Source organism: Stenella coeruleoalba, assembly GCF_951394435.1.
Source record: "Stenella coeruleoalba genome assembly, chromosome: 13".
Lineage (NCBI taxonomy): Eukaryota > Metazoa > Chordata > Mammalia > Artiodactyla > Delphinidae > Stenella > Stenella coeruleoalba.
Genome location: NC_137159.1, coordinates 67,465,019 through 67,484,800, shown reverse-complemented (window position 1 = coordinate 67,484,800; position 19,782 = coordinate 67,465,019). Strand labels below are relative to the sequence as shown.

The following is a 19,782-nucleotide window of genomic DNA, read 5'->3' as shown; positions in this document are numbered from 1 at the left end:
ATCCATCATGGAGTGATACTTTTGTAAAATAAAATAAAAATGAGTTTGTAATAGAAAAATGAGATAAAGACAAAATACAAGCCCAAGTATTTTTCAAAAGCCTAAAATTATATTTCAGTTAATTTATTCAGAAGAAATGATTACATAGGGAAAAAGAAAAGAGTTATAGAAAGTATGAATTACAGTTTGGGACCGTCAGTGGTCCACAGAGTGCACTCTGTGTAGCCCTGGTTTTAATGGCTCTGTAGTATTGCATTATATGGATGTCTCATAATTTATTTAACCAGTGTCTTATTATTGTACTTTTAGGTTGTTTCAAAATTTTATTCGTAATAAAAAGTGCTGTGATGAACATCTTTACAGCCAAGTGTTTTATCTGCCCTTGGGTTTGATTATTTTCCTGGAATAAATTCCTTGTTACATTTTTTGAGTTGTAAGTGTATATTCAGTACGCTGTTTGCATTGGCTTTTTAGATGAGGTAGTAGATGGCCATCCACTGGAATTTGTACTGAAGAAAAATAATTTAGAAAACCTTCTCTAGGTGATGTTGATACAGCTGTAAAGTTTGCAACTCAACTTATCGATCTGGGAGCAGATGTTAGTTTGCGGAGTCGCTGGACAAATATGAATGCTTTGCATTATGCTGCTTATTTTGATGTCCCTGAACTTATAAGAGTGATTTTGAAGACATCTAAACCAAAAGGCAAGTACTGTAAGATCTCCATTAGATGTTATTAATTGAATACTTTATTAGTGGCATAAAAATTATAATTCAAAGATACTTTTACTTCTAATCCATCTTGTTCCATGTGACCTCCAATCCCATTTTATTTTTCAGAAACAGTTTAACTTTTCTTTATTGAAGATTAGTTACTATCCTTTCACAGAAGACTTAGTACAAAGAGAAACGAAATAAAGTGTTCTCTGGCCTTTTATATCTCTTCAAGTCCCCCAGTATAACATGGATTTTATAAAGTGTAATTGAATCTATGTATACTTCTTTTGTCTTACTTGTGTAGCCAGAAATAGAGCAATAAAACCTTCAGAGCTAAACATTGAAATCATGAAGAATATTTATTTTAGGTGGCATTCAGTTCTGAAATTCTGTGATTCCATTAAGGGATAGATTTTCATTTTTTTTTTCTTCCTGTCTTAATGATGCTATCCTAAAATTGAACATCATAATATCTAAACCACAGTCCTGTATTTAGACATTCTCTCTGGGTCCTCTCAGGGGGTCAGTTTTCTTTTGAGAAAAAAATGAGGGCAAGTGCAGTAGTATTACTTTAAGTTAAAAGTTGTATGCAGTGTTTTCTCCATTTGTAGAAGACTTGTTTTAGAGATGGCATAGATAAATTTCCCAGAATGTCTGTTTCTAACCTCTGCTTTGTATAATTGTCCATCTCCTCTTTACCTTTTTACTTTTTCACTTTTTGAATGATGTTAGGAAGAAAGCCTCTCTTGATAGTACAGTGTCTTTAATAGCTCAGGAGAGTGTCCTGAGCATGTCTTAGTTTGTTTACAACAGTAGGTAGGGTGTGGGATGGTGGAGCTGTAGTTAGATTAAGGTCGGATTGGCAGAACCAGAGGTATATTAAACCCATATTCTAAAATCAGTCAAAATGGGATCCCCAAATCTGGAGTATTTGCTGTATAGCATCGTGATGATTTGTTGAAAGTTATTAAAATGTTTTTAGAATTGCAAGATTCCCATTCTTATTGTGAAGTCCAAATTCATTTGTTGAATAAAGTATTGTGAATGAATACAGTATGTAAGCATGATGCATATGTTTAATTACTCTTTAATTTATTCCTGTCTTGAGAATTCTCCATTGTTTTACCTACTATTTTTTTCCGTGAAGAGGCAGATAGTAAATATTTTAGGTTTTGTGGACCACATGGTCTCTGTTGCAACTACTTGATTCTGCAGTTGTGGTGTGAAAGTAGCCACAGAGACTATGTGGCTGTGTTCTAATAAAACTTTATTTACAAAGACAGATGGTAAGTTGGTTTTGGCCATGGCCATAGTTTGCTAGTCCCTGACCTAAACCCTACTACATTATAGTTGTCATGGCAAATATGCAAGAGGTTTAATGAGAGAGTGTGTTAAGATAGTTACTTTTACAAATATGAATTATTGCCATTAATTGCTTTAAAATATAGTTTAGTTTGTGATGGTTGGAAAACCCATGCTAATATCAGTCCATTTGATAGTGAAATTTTATTGTACTAAGAAAAGTATTAGTTAAGTAGGTTGTAATATGAAGAGTTTGTTCCATTGTGAGAATCGTCCTTTCAGTGGGTTGGTTTAAGTCTCATAAATAGCTAATACCCCTCCTCCCCCAAATAAACCCAGCCTGTCTCCTTTTACCTTATACTAGCTTAATTTGAAAATTTTGTTAATACGCTTGCGATGTCTAATTGCAGATGTGGATGCCACTTGCAGTGACTTTAATTTTGGAACAGCTCTGCATATTGCTGCATATAACCTGTGTGCGGGTACTGTGAAATGCTTATTGGAGCATGGAGCAAACCCTGCATTTAGGGTAAGAGGTTAAATTAAAAGAATAAAAACATCTAACATTATCTCCCAGGAAAGAGTTGAATCTGGATGTTGTTGTAGAGCTCTTATATAGGTAAATAATTTATATTTTTGTGCTGCATGTAAAGAGTAATGGTGATAAACTTTTGTCTCAAATTTAAGGCATAGCAGTGAATTTCAGTCCTTTTATATTGATAAGCTCTATAAACCTTACTTGCATTCAGATAAGTAAAATACTCTTTAAAGTATCATCTTCGAGTTTAAAAATATCTTTCATTTAAGCTTTTGGTATATTTATAAAACCTTAGCTGTTAAATAAAAGCGCATATTTTAAAGTTATATTTCTGTATTAAATCATATTTTAAATTCTTTTGGAAAGAAGTTTTATTTCAGACAATTTAAAAAATGCATATTTAACAGTGCAGTAAACCTTTAAAATCGACTTAAAGGAAACATTTATTTTTTCAGGGTAATGTTATACATTTACAAAGTTAACACACAGGATTGAATTTCATAATCTTCAAATCATCTGGTATTTTGTTGTCTTCCCAAAAGTGGCTCTCAGTGTTCTTTTCTGTTATATTGATAGCAGTGACTTGCTCTGGCAGGGATTCTTAATTGGGTCTGTGCCTTCTCTTGAAGGGGCAGGGGTGGGCAATGTTAGAAAAAGCCTCTTCCCGTCCTCTTTTCCTCGCTCCCTCTCTGCTTTCCTGTTTTCCCTTCCCTCCCTACTTCTTTGCCCCTTTTCTTTCTGTTTAACCCCGTTAATTATTTAATCAACCCCTTTCTTCCTCCTTCCCTCCCTCCTTCCTTCAGGTCCTCTTGTTTATTGGGCACTGGGAGAATACAACAACAAATACGTCTCTGTCCTCAAAGAGAATATTGTCTAGAGGGGAGGACAGACAAGAGAGCAGTCAGTTTTACTGTAGTGTGTCCTGGCAAAAGTGATGTTGAGTGCTTGAACGTAGTTAAGAATTAACCAGGTACAGGAGGAAGCTGAGAAAGGCATGTTAGGCAGAGAGAGTAGCGTGCACAAAGGCTAGGAGATGGTAATTCAGTTTGGCTGGAGTGTGAAGGTGATACGTGTCTGCTTTTGCTAGTACAACTGTTGACAAGACCCTATTAGTGGAGAGAATATTTTGAACCCAGTAAGATGCAGTGAAGTGTGTCATTGAGGTAAATTACCAATTCAGGCCCCAAAGAATTAATAGATTACCGAATTTTGGAGGTTAATACTTAAAAAAAAAAAGCAGTCAATATGTGGGTCAGCAGTAGCCCTTGGATCAGACCCTGACAGCCACTACTTTAGAAGAAAATGGAATTCTATAGCTAATCATGAACAAGCCGCCTTATGTTAACATGATATCATTGTTACTTTATTATTATTTAGTATTTTTTAAACAGAAGTTTTATTTTATATAGGAATTGACGGAAGTGTGTGACTTACTCTAGAAAGGTGAGGACTTAAAAATCTGAAGTAAATATTCATTGTAAATATAGCTTATTTACAACTTATCATGACAGGTTTGTTGATTAAAAAAAGTTCTTTTCCCTCTGTCTTTTTCTCAAGAGTACGATAAGCGCTATAGGTATTTTCATTACATTTTGTACTTTTTCTTTGAAAAAAAAAAAATCGGGCATCAAAATAGTTCATCACTGTCCCAGAAATTTGATAATATGTCTTCCTACCATGTTTTTACTTAGGACGAAACTGACTTGAATTTTAAGATAAAAAATGTGAGGCGCTTGCAAACTAAATGTGTTCTAAAAGCCTCATGCTTTTATCCATGTGGAGCATTTGAAGATAATTATTAGAGGAGAAGGAAAGGGAAAAAGTTTTCTGAGCAAAAGAATCTTGGTTCATCTTATTAAGAAAAGATTACGGTCTGGAATCTTTCTGATGAAGCCTGAGTTTTTGGTTAGGGAACGTAGAAGAAAGAGAACTTGTTTGAGGGTAGGACAGCACAGAGCAGCAGAAGGGCTGAGAGTCCAGTGGGTGCTGGACATGGACTGCAGTGTCATCCCTGCAGTAATTATGGAGATGATGCTGAGCGAGTCACTCATCTCTCCTTGCCTAATTTTCCTAATTGGCAAACTGGAAATGGTATTGATATCTTACTTGTTTAGTTGGTGTCTTCTGCTACAGTCCAGACTCTTAACAGGTAAAAATTTTTATCTGTTTTATTCACAAGCTTTTTCTTGCTGTGATAACCAAATGAGATAATTTATATGATAGGATTTTGCTTATATAAACACTGTGCAAATGTTAGTGGGCCTGTGACTGCCCATTTTTGCTTGCTGCAGGATAAATCCCAGCCCAGATTTTAGAAGTAGATTCTGTTCTTAAAATCTGAGTCACTCCATGAGTGGGCAGGATGGGTCGAGGTCACAGAGCCAAGGTGGCAGCTCTGGGGGAGGGGAGGGAGTCTCGGGTCTGGGGTTGGGAAGCCAGGCAGTCCTGTGACTTCTGTCTCCAGCCTGTGCAGCCAGGCTCTCTTCCCACTGACTGCCTTCCTGCTCTTCCCTGAGCCTGGACCTCGGTCCCCACCAGCTGAGCTGCCCTGTGTTCCCTCACCTCCCTGGACCTCTGCGCCAGTGCCTCTCAGCAGCGAGGCCCTCCCTGACCCCTGTGTGTGAATCGCCATCTCTGTGCCCGTGTTCCCTGTCCCCCTTAACCTGCTTTGTTCTCTCTGCCACTTTTTACCCTTCGATACACCATACGTTTTATGTGTGTGATTATGTTCTGCCTCTCACCAGGCTGTGTGCTTTCTGAGGGCGGGGCTTTTGTTTTCTTCACTGTGTGCCTTTAGCACTTAGAATGGTGTCTGGCAGGTGGTAGAAGTTTAGTAAATATTTTTGAATAAATAAATGATAGATGAATTTAACTTACTTTTTCCAAAAATATTTTTATATGACCGTGTAGAGCTCTGGGCAGATATGAACTGAAAAATTTCTCTGCTCTTTATTTGTAGAATGACAAAGGACAGATCCCTGCTGACGTTGTCCCAGACCCGGTCGAAATGCCCTTAGAAATGGCCGATGCCGCGGCAACTGCTAAAGAAATCAAGCAGATGCTGCTCGATGCGGTGCCTCTGTCGTGTGATCTCTCAAAGCCCTTGCTTCCAAGTTACGACCGTGTTACTAGCAAGGTGATGCTGACGTCACTTGGCCTGAAGCTGGGGGATCGTGTCGTTATTGCAAGACAGAAGGTATAGTCAGTAGCTGCAGTCTCTAAAGCGATGTCCAAGGTCATTATGTGGGCTGTGTGCCAAGGGTGCAGTGTGGTTTTGAGTTTTTTTTTTTTTAAGTTCCATATGTAGGTAGAAGGATACTTAATGGAAAACTTGAAACTTAGATGCACGGTTACTATAAAGCACAATTTAAGAATATAAACTATTCAAACTGAATAACGAAGACATCTTTATTTGAATGGGAGAAAAGTGGAGCATAGTGGAGCTGCCGAGTGAATTTAGAGGCATCCAGCCTGCAGGGTTTCCCTTGCAGCTCCCCGCTCGCACCCCTCCTCAGTAGTGATTCTCCCACAGCTACTACTGCACAGAAACGGAGCAAAGGTGACCCTCACTGTTCCTGGGTGTTTGGCTTCTTGATCCCACAAACAGGGAAATCTTAGATATGATTTCAACCTGGTAATGAAAATGTATGTGGGAAAGAGGACTCCCAACGCCACCCGACTGAAGATTCTCTGGACACCTCTTTCTCCAGAGCCTCAGTTTCCAGGTGGCTTTCACTTGTTGCCCTTCTCTCTTTTTAAAAACCTCCTATGGGAGAGCTGTTTTTCTCTTTTTGGGGCCAATTGGGAGCTCGGTATGGAGAATGGGACAGGGAATTTGCGCTTGCGTGTGGAATTTCTAAAATAGCTACGGCTAAACATCTGGGTGGCTTCGTGGGGAGTGTTATGCACTTTTCTCAGAAAACACTGAAATTTGAACATTTGAGTTACTAAGAAAGTTGCTTCAAAAAGCAACTTTACACTGAGAATGACATTTACCAACTTCCACAAGAATACATTCATGGACATTTGTTAGTTTTCCGTTGTCCTATCTGTGGAGCTAAAATACCAAGAAATTATGAACGCATAGCATTTTGTCCCCTTTGGATTAATATTCAGCTTCTTTAGTATTCCTGTCCTACGTCTGAGAATGGACTTTTAGAAGAGTTATTCTGTGTTTTATTTTACTACTTTTTATTTTGAGTAATTTAAAGCTATACAAAAGTAGAAACATATAACGAACATGCGTATATCAGTCGGCAGCGTTTACCTTTGTCACCTCAGAGCCAGTCTTGTTTCATTTATATTTACCCTCAGTCTATTGCTTGTCTTTTCATTCTCTTAGGACTGTCTTTCAAAGAGCAGGCGTTTTAAATTCTCATGAAGTTCATTTTATCAAAATTTTATTTCATGGATTGTGTGTTTAGAATATCTGAGAAATTTTCTACTATGTTTTCTTCTAGATGTTTACAGTTTTAGGTTTTATGTTTAGTTTTACATTTAATTCTGAGTTAATTTTTGGATAGAGTGCTAGGTATAGATAGGGTTTGTGTGTTTAGTTCTCCGTGTTTCTCTTTTTTAAAAAAATTAATTTATTTATTTATTTTTGGCTGCATTGGGTCTTCGTTGCTGTGCATGGGCTTTCTCTAATTGCGGCAAGCTGGGGGCGGTTGCGGAGCGAGCGGAAGGCCGTTGCGGTGCGCGGCCTTCTCATTGCAGTGGCTTCTCTTGTTGCGGAGCACGGGCTCTGGGCGCGTGGGCTTCAGTAGTTGTGGCGGCACACAGGCTCAGTAGTTGTGGTTCGTGGGCTCTAGAGCGCAGGCTCAGTAGTTGTGGTGCACGGGCTTAGTTGCTCTGCAGCATGTGGGATCTTCCCGGACCAGGGCTTGAACCCATGTCCCCTGCAATGGCAGGCGGATTCTCAACCATTGCACCACCAGGGAAGTCTTGTATTGCTGTTTTGAATGGAATATTTTATAAATGTCAGGTCAAACTGGCTTATAGCTGGTTTCAGGTTTCAGTTTTTCTGTATCCTTACTGGTTTTCTGCCTTCTTGGCCTGTTGATTATGGAGAGAGGTGTGTTGAAGTCTCACTGTGATTGTAGATTTGTCTATTTCTCTTTTTAGTTCTATTAGTTTCCACTTCATATGTCTTGGAGCTCAGTTGTTAGGTACATATAGATTTAGGATTCTTATGCCTTCTTGGTCCATTGACTCTTTTATCATTATTTAATGTCTCTTTTTATCCCTGGTAATATTTTCCTTCTTCTGAAGTCTACTTTGAGAGAATTTTTTTTTTTTTTTTTGCGGTACGCGGGCCTCTCACTGTTGTGGCCTCTCCCGTTGCGGAGCACAGGCTCCGGACGCACAGGCTCAGCGGCCATGGCTCACGGGCCCAGCCGCTCTACGACATGTGGGATCTTCCCGGACCGGGGCATGAACCCGTGTCCCCTGCACTGGCAGGCGGACTCTCAACCGCTGTGCCACCAGAGAAGCCCTGAGAGAATGTTTTTGAAAGACTTCCATGATAAAGTTGCAAGAGTGGGAAACTTAGAATTACTGGTAGTACTCAAAAGTTACTCTGATTTATGTTTTCTTTAGGTTGGAACATTAAGATTTTGTGGAACAACTGAATTTGCAAGTGGGCAGTGGGCTGGCATTGAGTTGGATGAACCAGAAGGAAAAAACAATGGAAGTGTTGGGAAAGTCCAGTACTTTAAATGTGCCCCCAAATATGGTAAGTTACATACTATCTAATTTAATGAGAATTAATTTAAAATAATAAAATTTTACTCTTTTATTATTTTTAAATAAAACTTTCTCCCCGGTTACTTATGTAATAAATGAAGTGACTGCCCTTTTCTTACTGTGAGCAATATTGTGCTTGGGAGAGGGTGTCTTACTAGGAGAGCACCTAGCTCTGGAGACCTTCCTGAATCCTGCTCATGGTGGTGTCATGACTGAAGGAGGGATTTTGTTCTTTATTACCAAGGACATACAGAGCTCTAGAGATTGAAAAACTTGAAAAGCTAGTGAGGCCAACTTTATTACTGTGCTCCTGAGCTGGGATGATTCTTTTTCAGACAAATGTTTGCTTTATTTTATATTCTCTGTTTCTCTCGTATACACACACACACACACCTTGACACATTGATTTCAGTTTGCTTTTGTCACTTACTATGTTGTGAATATTTTTCCTTGTTGTGAAGTACTTTCCCAGAACATTAATTTCCCTGGTTGCGCAGTATTTCATCTTATAGCTCGACAGGGAAGGCAGTATATGGTACAGTGTTGAAGAGTATGGGCCTTGGAGCCCGACTGCTTGGGTGTGAATCAGCTGCTCTACCTACCAGCTGTGGGACCTTCTTTCTCTTCTTGTGCCTCAGTTTTCTTCTGTAAAATGAGGATAGCAATACCGCAAGAGTTCATGTGGGAATTAAATGTGTTGATAAATATATAAAGCACCTAGAATAGTGCTTGGTTCCCAGTAAGCACCCCCAAAATGTTAACTATTTGCTAGCTGTTATGAATTTATCAAAATCACCAGTTTCCTTTTGTCATACACTTAAGATGGAGCCTCATTTTGGGGTATATTATTAAAAATTTTTGTTTATAAAAAATGCCCATTACATTAGATTTAAAAAACATAAAAAAGGAGAAAAAAATAAAATCACCTGTATATATTTTCTGTTTATTTTTTCCACAAAATTTGGATTATATATAGTTAAATAGTCTGCATTTTTATCTGACATCCTATTATAATTTCCTCAAATCTTTAAATATTGTTTGAAAATGTGATTTTTTATGGCTCAATTTCCTTTAATTTTTCCAATTTGATGGGTGAAAATTTCTGTTTAAATTCATGTTATTCTGACTGTGGTGAAATAAGATACCTAAAATGTTCTATTGTAGCACATGTATTTTTTGTGTTATCTTGGCAATTGCCAAGAAATAATTATTCATATTATTTGCCAATTAAAAATTGGGATGTTAGCTTTTTAAAAAACTGATGAGTTTTTAAAAAATAAATGCATCTTTAGGATATTAAGCCTTTATATTTATTACAGATTTTTCACCCAGTTTGTCATTTGCCTTTGAACTTCATCTGCAGTGTTTTTGGACACGTAGTTTTATGCCGTTAAAAGACTTTTCCTTTATAATTTCTTATAACTGCTTTTATGCTAAAGTAGATAGTTCTTCCTAATCCAGAATTCATTATAGGTTATATATTTTATTCTTTTGAATGTTTTAATTTTTAAATATCACATTACTTAATTTGGAGTTTATTTGGTTAGTTGTATAAGGATAAGAATTTAAGTTTAGTTTTACTCTATTAGCTAATTTTGGCAACTGTCAAGCAGACTAAGGGCAAGATCAAGACCCTTAGCAACACAGAGAGCAGATGTAAATCAGAGCCATGAGAAATGCTTAGATTGTAACAGAATGCATGTGGCCTCCCAAATCCCATCGTTCCAAGGAGAGGCATGCTTGATTAGGACAAAGATGGACACGCAAGGACCCTGTCTCCATCCCCTTTTACATACTTTACGGTAAGTTGGGGGGCAAGGTCATGTGTTGGACTATATAAAAATGGGAATAGCCCTTCCTGCTGAGCCAGCTCAGTAGTCTGAGCCAGATCTTTGCTAAACTGTCAGTACTTGAGGTGTGGGGAGCAGGAGAGGCAGAGAACCCCCTGACTAAGCAGAAGCCAAAGCATTTGTCTCTTTTCAGCAACAGTTTTTTGGGTTTTTTTTCCTCTCTCTAAATCTGTCATTTTCCCTTTGGCTTGCTGGACTTCCTTTAATATAAATTAAGTTCTTATAAATGCTATAGTCTGTTTTGGGATTGTTTTGTCCCACTGATCTATTAATTCTAGCACATATTAGATTGTTTTGATTGTAAAAATTTTATAATAATTTTTTAAAGATCTTTTTAAAAGCAGCTTTTGGTTCATAGCAAAATTGAGAGGAAGGTACAGAGATTTCCTGTATACCTCCTGCCCACACATGCACAGTTTCCCCTTTTATCAACATCCCTTCACCAGAGTGTACATTTCTTACAGTGGATGCACCTGCATGGACACATCATAATCACTCAGAGTCCATAGTTTGCCTTAGGGGTCACTCTTTGTGTTGTATAATCTGTGGGTTTGGACAAGTGTATAAGGGCATGTATCCATCATTGCCGTATTACAGAGTGTTTTCACTGCCCTGAAAATCCTCTGTGCTCCACCTGCTCATCCCTTCCCACCTCAGCCCCTGGCAACCATTGACCATTTTACTGTCTCCATAGTTTTGCCTTTTCCAGAATGTCAGATAGCTGGAATCATAGAGTATATAGCCTTTTAATAATGCCTTCTTTCACTTAGTAATTTGCATTTAAGTTTCTTCCATGTCTTTTCATGGCTTGATAGCTCATGTCTTTTTAGCACTGAATAATACTCCATTGTCTGGAGGTATCACAGTCCTCCATTATTTCTCCATTCACCTACTAAAGGATATCTTGGTTGCTTCTCTAAGTTTTGGCAGTTATGAAATTTTTTTTATAATTTTTAATATTTGGTAATACTATTTTTATGTCTTAATAATCACCAAAGTGAACACATATACCTAGTTTAATAAGTCAAGTTGTATTATAAGGTTTATTAAAACAACAGCTAAACCCTCTCCTGGCTTGCCCTTCCTTAACTCTGAGACCTGTTCTTTAGAGGCAAGAACTTTTTTGACTTCTTTAGATGTATCTTCTGATGTTCATATTCATATTTTAAATAATATATGAATCTTTCCAATTTTAGACATCTTTTGACTTCATACTATGAAGAGAAAGATTTGGTGTTCATACTAAGTCATTTTTTTTTCTTGGTTTACTTATTTGTTTTGGTGGAGCACATCCTTCAGTAGCTTTTTGACAGAGGACTCATGGGGAGTGAATTTTTTGAGACTTTACATTCCAGAAATGTTTATTTCTACCCTTACACTTCATATGATAGTTTAGTGGGATAAGGAGTGTTAGGTTGAAATTCACATTTTTTCAGTATTTTGAAGGTGATACTCTATTGTCTAATGCAATTTGGCAAACTTTTTTTGTAAAGGGCCAGGTAGTAAATATTTTGGTTTTATGGGTCATACAGTCCCTTGTTGCAAAACTATTCAGCTCTCCTGTTGTAGTGAATAAGCAGTCGTAGACAATATGTAAACAAATGGGTGTGGCTGCGTTCCAACAGAACGGTACAAAAATAGGCGGTGGGAGGATGTGGCTCTCAGGCCATAGTTTGCCAGCTATCATCCTGAGCTTCCACTGCTGCTGTTTAGAAGTTTCAGAGTCATCCTTTCTTCTGTTTTTGTCCTTTTCCCTGTTTTTGGAAGCTTCTTTGGAAGCTTTAGCTTTTTTTCTCTTTTTTTTATCATTTTCTTTTTTCTTTAGAGTTTGTACCATTTTTATTTCTTACTAAAATTTTAGTGGAGTTTTGGGAGGAATTGTGGTTAAACAAAATGGATCATGTTTATCCAGAAATTCATTACTCTTCTGTTTAAAAATAATTCTTCCTTATGTGTTTATTTCTAGTTAAGCCTTATCATTGTATGTCAAGATCTGAGGAGAGTCCCGTCAGTACTTTGAGTAGCATGAGATTCTGAACAGGAAGGTTAACCCATACACAGTGCACACTTTGGGCTTTGATTATATCCAGTCTGTCATTGCTTTAAATTTAGTTTTGGTTTTCCCAAATGATTTAGTTAATTTAAAAAAAAAAAAACAAGGAGAAAGAGCTATGTAGTTCATTCATTGAACAATATTATTGTGACATTAATGACACAGGTTTGAAAAATAATTTATGGTCTGCACTCAAATATGTTTTGGTTTTCTGTTTTTTACAGTCCTTCCTATATCCACACATACAACTTTTCACAGATATAATCATAATGTAATCAAACATACAACTCAATTTTTGTTCTCTTGATTTACTTTTCATATATTTCTATATTTCTACATAATCTTTATTGTTTTACTTATTAACAGTGGTGTCATAGTTCATAAACATAGTGGATTCATTTATTCTATTGCCAAATAATTGTTTTCTCCTACATATAGTATTGCAGTGATGATATACTCAGGTATGCAGTCTTTTCCTCCTATTTGGATTATTTTCTCGTAAATTAATTTCCAAAAGTATGATTGGGTTTTAATAGTAAACTAGAAATTGCTTTGGCTCTTGAAGTCTATCTTCTCCTTATAATATGCAAACGTAAGTTTGTAACCTTGTTCACAGTATTTCCTTATAATTAATGCCATAAAGTAAATTAGGTCAGAATTTTTGTCTTCAAGTAAGATTTTACAAATTTACATCCCACAGTATAAAATAATTTATTTCTTCAAACCCTTGGCAACACTGGATGTAATCATCATCAAGCTTGAGTGCGTGTGTGTGTGCATGTGTGTGTATTTGGCAAGGAAAATAATTTAGAGAAAAAAATAGAAAGCGAATCTGATAGGCGGGACACAGAAGAGAGAAAACATTGTGGAGAAGTCAAAAGAGCTAGGAAAATCAGGAGGAAGGATTGTAGAATCTGATGGAGGAAAGAATTTCGAGATTAGCAGAAAAGTAGTATAGTTTGCACTTGTTAGCTATAAACAAAGAACTCACTTTTTGTAATCTTGAGCATTTCATCAAACCTATTTTAAAACAAGTTGTTTTAATGTATTACATTTTAGTCATAATGTGTCTTTGTTAGATTAGGCGTAAACACTGAATGGTAGTGTATAATGTACATATTATGTCTTTATTTTTTCTTCTTAAATGTCTTAGCCAAATAATCTTGGTATTTATAGTCCATATTCACTATTTCTAATGTCTGTGCATATTTATATATACTGTAATTTTATGCCTGGATAAATTTCTTTTTTAATGGAATTTTATACTCCTAGCTGCAGCAAACAGGCAGCCCCCACCCCCTGTCCCCACATACCTTCCCACACAACACACACTGTATTGTTTCTGTTGTCAGTTGTCAGAAGCTGAGGGCTAAGCCTCTTGGGAAATTATGTTTTATACTCAAAAAGATTTTTTATATCCCTACTATGTGTAAGGCACTATAGTTAGGTACATTGGGGGAATGCAGAGATGAGTATTGGATTTTGTCTTCTAAAGTCTGGAAGATAGATAAAACATGAACATAAAAAGCTATAATATGGGAAAAAATATGTTCTAAGGAGCTATAGATAAAGGGACATGAGGAATAGTTTTTGTACTATATAGTGCACTGTTATTTGCCAGTACTTAGAAATAATTATAATTCTCTTTTCCCTGAGTTTCACTTAGTGCCTCGTTAATGTTATGTGCTTCTTAAATTATTGTGTATATTGTTAGTCTTTTTTTTTTTTTTTTGCGGTACACGGGCCTCTCACTGTTGTGGCCTCTCCCGTTGCAGAGCACAGGCTCCGGATGCGCAGGCTCAGCGGCCATGGCTCACGGGCCCAGCCGCTCTGCTGCATGTGGGATCTTCCCGGACCGGGGCACGAACCCATGTCCCCTGCATCGGCAGGCGGACTCTCAACCACTGCGCCACCAGGGAAGCCCTATGTTGTTAGTCTTGACAACTAGATTGTAAACTCTCTGAGGGCAAGTACTGAGTGAGACGTACTTTTTCTCTGTCTCTCACTACAGGGCACCTAGTAGACACTAAAAAAGAACTTAAAGATTTATATTACTGAATGGCTGTACTTGTCCTTTTATTTGAAGTGCTTTTAATTGCTTAACACTAAAATTCTGCATTCTCTTTTAGGTATTTTTGCGCCCCTTTCAAAGATAAGTAAAGCAAAAGATCGAAGGAAGAATACAGCACACACTCCTCCTACAAAAGCTGTACCTCTCGTCAGGTCCCAGAAAATTGATGTAGCGCATGTAACGTCAAAAGTACATACTGGTAGGTCAAACCAGAAAGTTTGATATCTTGTTCGTGTTTTACTTTTTTCTGTGGAATGCCTTATATTTAAATTGCTTCACACTTTTTGGTTAGCTGCCTGTGAAACCTGCATTTAATAAAACCTGCAAAGTTCTTGGTTTATGATTTTAATCCCTGACAAGTGTTTTTCAGATTTGTTCCTTCCTTTTTTTCCCTTCTATTTCCATACTTTTATCACCCCCAATCTAACCTCAAAGCTAGACTTCTGTACCTCTGATAAATATTTATGCAGCACAACTAGCTTTATGTTTCTCACCTATTCAAGAATTTTAGTGACTTTTTTTATCAGAAAAAGTTTCGACTCTTGAAACTGGCCGTCAGAGACCTTTCTCTGATGGAGTCTCTTACTGCTTCGCAGCTGAGCTGTGGTTTGTCACGTCTCACTGTCTTTTGTGTACATGGTTCTCACTCTTCCCGTCATACTTTCCCTATCTCTCTGGGAAGTATTTGACTTCTGCCTGAGGTTTGAGTCATTCTTTACCTCCTTACTCACATCCTGTTTCTCCATGAAAACCTCCGTGATGACCCCGCTCACTTCGATCTCCTCGTTCTCTAATTTCGTATACACTCTGATCCGTACCAGCCTGTTGCTATTTGTTATCTTGGGTTTTGTCCTCTGATTGCTTTATTTGGGCAGATCTTCTATTCTGTTAGAAAAATCTTCAACTTTAAATGGACTGTGAGAGCATTTTGTACTTTCGTATTCACTGTAGCACATAGCACAGAATAGGTGCTTAATAAATACTTGCTAACTCATCAATAACTGAAGCAGAAAGACACTCACCACGACTAAAGGATTTTGTCTACAAATTTGGTTGGCCTTTCTGCTCTGTTCCACTGGCCTATTTGAATATCCCTGTGTTAGTAATGAACTGTATAATTACTATAGTTTATTTATTTATTTTTTTCTTTTCTTTCTTTCTTTTTTTTTTTTTTTTTTGCGGTACGCGGACCTCTCACTGTTGTGGCCTCTCCCGTTGCGGAGCACAGGCTCAGTGGCCATGGCTGACGGGCCCAGCCGCTCCGCGGCATGTGGGATCTTCCCGGACCGGGGCACGAACCCGTGTCCCCCGCATTGGCAGGTGGAGTCTCAACCACTGCGCCACCAGGGAAGCCGTGTAGTTTTTTTAAAAATTAAATCTTGATATCTAGTAGAGGAAAGCCTTCTATCTTTTTCTTGAACAGTGTCCTGCCTGTTTGGCCCTTATACATCAAACTTCCTTATAAATTTTAGAATAAGTTGTTAAGTTTCTTTAAAAAAAAATGTGTTGAGAGAGGGATGGGGGGCTGGGCAAAATAGGTGAAGGGAATTAAGAGGCAGAAACTTGTAGTTAAGAAATAAGTCACGGGGATGGAACCTACAGCATAGGGAACATGGCCGGTAATGTTGTAATAACTTTGTAGTGACAGAGGTAACTAGACTTATTGTGGTGATCAATTCATAATGTATATAGATGTCGAATCACTATGTTGTACACCTGAAGCTAATATAATATTTAGGTCAACTACACTTCAATTAGAAAAATAAAAAGGAAAAATAAATAAATAAGGTGATAAGTATATCTCCAGGGCAAGAAAATATTATTTTGCAAGTACAAACTGGAATTATATCTCAAAAAAAGTGCTTGTCACAAAATTAAAGTTTTTTTTGCTCCTTAATAGAAAGTTAACTTCTAGACAGATAAATTAACAAATTATGTTAATGTTATTTTTAGTGTCAAAAAGTAAAAATATCCATTGAAGTTTTAGTTGGTGTTACATTTAAACCTTAAATCAGTTTGAGAACTGACATCTTTACAATATTCAGTCTTTTAATCGTAAGCTTGGGATATTGCTTTATTTAATTGGGTCCTTTAAAAATATCTCAATAAAAGTTTATGATTTTCTCTACAGATATTTCGTACTTGTTTTGTTAGGTCTATTCCTAGGTACTTTAGACTTTTTGATGCTCTTGTAAGTGGTATCCTTTTAACTTGAAACCCAGAAGTACACAGCAGATATGGAAAGAAAGCTCAACGAGAAGCCCTGTTTGTGGTCTGAGGAGCAGGAAAGGGGTCTCCTGCTAGACAGAAAGTGGAGGAAGTCCCTGTTTTCTTTTGTGATTGCTCTTTTTTATGTCTTTGGTTCTTTCCCACCGCAGTCCCTAGGCAGTCCTGCATGTTGTAATAGCAGCAAGGGATGGCCACGCACCTAAAACCCCAAGGGAGGGGAACCCTTGTTTCTGGCCAGAGAAACTGTGGTCCCAAGAACAGGGATGGAATCCCCATTAGTTTTTCTTCTTTTTTCTTACTGCTTGACCCCATAGGCAGAGTCAATCTCAAAAGGTTATATGACAGGGGCTTCCCTGGTGGCGCAGTGGTTAAGAATCCGCCTGTCGATGCAGGAGACAGGGGTTTGAGCCCTGGTCGGGGAAGATCCCACATGCCACAGAGCAACTAAGCCTAAACTACTGAGCCCGCATGCCATAACTACTGAAGCCCGTGTGCCTAGAGCCCGTGCTCCACAACAAGAGAAGCCACCACAGTGAGAAGCCTGCACACTGCAACGAAGAGTAGCCCCTGCTCTCCGCAACTAGAGAAAGCCCACATGCACCAACAAAGACCCAACGCAGCCAAAAGTAAAAATAAATAAAACAAACAAACAAGAAGGTTATATGACAGAGCAGGGAAATTAAAGCCTAGGTATTCTACCCAGAGTATCAGGAAGGGGTGCCTCTGGGAGCAGGAAAGTGTCAAGGAGACCGTGGTGAGGAAGGAGCTCAAGAAAGTGATCTCAGAATGGTGGGCTTACTGCCAGGTTGTGTGTGCATGCATCTGACCACGGGCTTCGGTCTCCTGCACAGACCACTGCCCAGGTCTCAGACTGACTGCTGGGTGGCTCAGCACACGAGACAGATCCCAAATAGGCTTTGGCAACTGAACTGACATTGGAGCCACAGTCGCAGAAGATGGGTAGGAACTGCCAGCCTGAAACTAACTGTCTGCTAACTGTCGAATGCCTGCTAAAACAGAACAGAGCAAAACAGTCAGCACTCTCCATGGAATTTAAGCAAGACCCAAAGTCCTGTAAAATAATGTTCATACTGTACAGGATACGGTCCAAAGCTGCTCCAAATATGAAAACCCAGGAAAATCTCACCAACTCTCAAGGAAAAGGACGATCAAAAGATGCCAACCCTGAGATTATACAGACGTTTATCAGATAAAGATTTTAAAGAATATATTATAACCCTCTAAGAATTAAGGGTGAACCCTCTTGAGACAAATGGAAAAATTCAGCAGAGACATGAAGGTATAAAAAAAGAAGCAATAATTCATATACATACGCACACACACACGAGTTCAAGTAAAACTGAGGTAATCTAAGATTGGTGGATTGTAGCAATGTCGATATTGTGGTTGTGCTTTTATGCTATAGTTCTGTAAAATGTCACCTTCGGGGAAAACTGGGTAAAGTGTACAAGAGATTTCCCGATACTGTTTTTTACAACTGCATATGAATTTCCAGTTATCTCAAAATTTTCAAATAAAAGGAAAGACTCAAACGGATACTTCAGGACTGAAAAATATAACTGAAAATAAGCAATTACTCTGTGAGTTGACTTCACAGAGTCTCTCTCCCCCACCCCCAACCCAGTTTCTGCTGTTGTGGTTCTGGCCCTCACTGCTGGCCTCTGCTTCCAGTCTCTCCTCCTCTGGTTCCTTCTAAGCTTTGCTGTCGGGGTAATGTTATCCACCTGTGACTGTTCATGCCATTCCTCCTTTCCAAAGCCCATCAGAGGCTCATTCCTTACTGAAGAGCTCCGGTTCCTTTGCCAGCACCGTTACCCTCTAAGATGTTACTGTGGCCCATCTATCCAGGTTACTTCTCCTGTGTCCCCCCAAAATCCATTTTATTCCAGCCAAGCTACTCATCCTTCTCTGACCCTGTCTTTCTTTAAGTTTTTTTTCTTTCTTTTTATCCATCCAAAATGGCAACCTTCAGTTCTTTCTGTTCATACCTCCAGTATTCACTGGAAGAAATCTGCCGTATCTCTCAAGACCCATATTGGAATGTGATCTTCTTGATGAGGCATTAATTTATCTTTATAACCATGATTATTGTCTCCTCCTTCTATGCTAGGGCTTATATCAAACATGTCCTCATATTATGGTTATTCATGTCTTTCTGCCACACCAAATTGAAAAGGTCTTCCTTTAGGGCTGGGACCATGGCTTGTTTTGTTTGCGACGCTCAGAGTGCCAAGCTCATTTTTCACCCAGAACGCTTTGTAAGTGAGTAGAATCGGAATGGATGCTTGATGGAATTAGAAACTGGGTGGAGTCCATTAGGTTTCTTATTTACATAGTTTGGTTCTGTAGAATTGAAACAGAAGTCTTAATATTAAGTAGAGTATTATTCATGAGCTCTCTTTTAAAATCAGTTTTTTGGGGAAGTTGGGTGTAGTGAGAGTCGGGTAGTCATTCAGAGAGTACAGGGTTTCTTACTATCTGACTCTGACTTAAATGAATAATTGCTTTAAAGATTTGCAGAAATTTTTACCGCAAGTTTACTATCTAAATAGACAGTCTGCTACAATGAGTTTGCCTGCACACGCCAGTGAAATCATGAGTTGTTTGCAGGCCTTAGTAAGTGTGCAGCCGCCAGAGCTGTACCAGGTTTGCTTCACACGCTAGCACTGTGCAGACACACTAAGAGTGCATTAAGTATCAGACACTTAGATAGCTGGGTTTTAAATGCTCTATATTATTTAGAATTCCTTAGTGGATTTTTAACTAGGTGGAAAAGATACTTTAGTGATATTTGGGGAAAGTGATGGGGGTTTTCAGATGGGCTTAGGAATACATTCTTTTCTTTCCCCTTTAAATAATGAAACATTGGCCCCTGCCGTCTGTGAATTTATCATCCAGCGTGTTCTCAGAAGAGGATAAGATTTAGATAATGAAGGAGGTTTGTACTTTAAAAAGCAAATACAGGGCTTCCGTGGTGGCGCAGTGGTTAAGAATCCACCTGCCAATGCAGGAGACACGGGTTCGAGCCCTGGTCCAGGAAGATCCCACATGCCGCGGAGCAACTAAGACCGTGCACCACAACTACTGAGCTCATGTAAACCACAACTACTGAAACCGGTGTGCCTAGAACCCATGCTCCGCAACATGAGAAGCCCGCGCGCTGCATAGAAGGGTAGCCCCCGCTCGCCACAAGTAGAGAAAGCCTGCGCGCAGCAACAAAGACCCAGTGCAGCCCCAAATAAATAAATAAAATTTAG

General features: G+C 38.4%; 1 protein-coding gene across 3 annotated transcripts in view; it reads left to right on the top strand.

Moving 5' to 3' along the window:
- Positions 1–19,782, top strand: part of CLIP4 (CAP-Gly domain containing linker protein family member 4) — a 67,291-nt gene that overhangs the window by 14,305 nt on the left and 33,204 nt on the right. For all 3 annotated transcript variants that reach the window (XM_079940726.1, XM_079940725.1, XM_079940724.1), the window contains 5 exons: positions 543–704; positions 2,429–2,547; positions 5,516–5,752; positions 8,155–8,290; positions 14,334–14,474. In XM_079940726.1, coding sequence (XP_079796852.1) covers positions 543–704; positions 2,429–2,547; positions 5,516–5,752; positions 8,155–8,290; positions 14,334–14,474 — 795 coding nt within the window. The remainder of the gene's footprint in view (positions 1–542; positions 705–2,428; positions 2,548–5,515; positions 5,753–8,154; positions 8,291–14,333; positions 14,475–19,782) is intronic.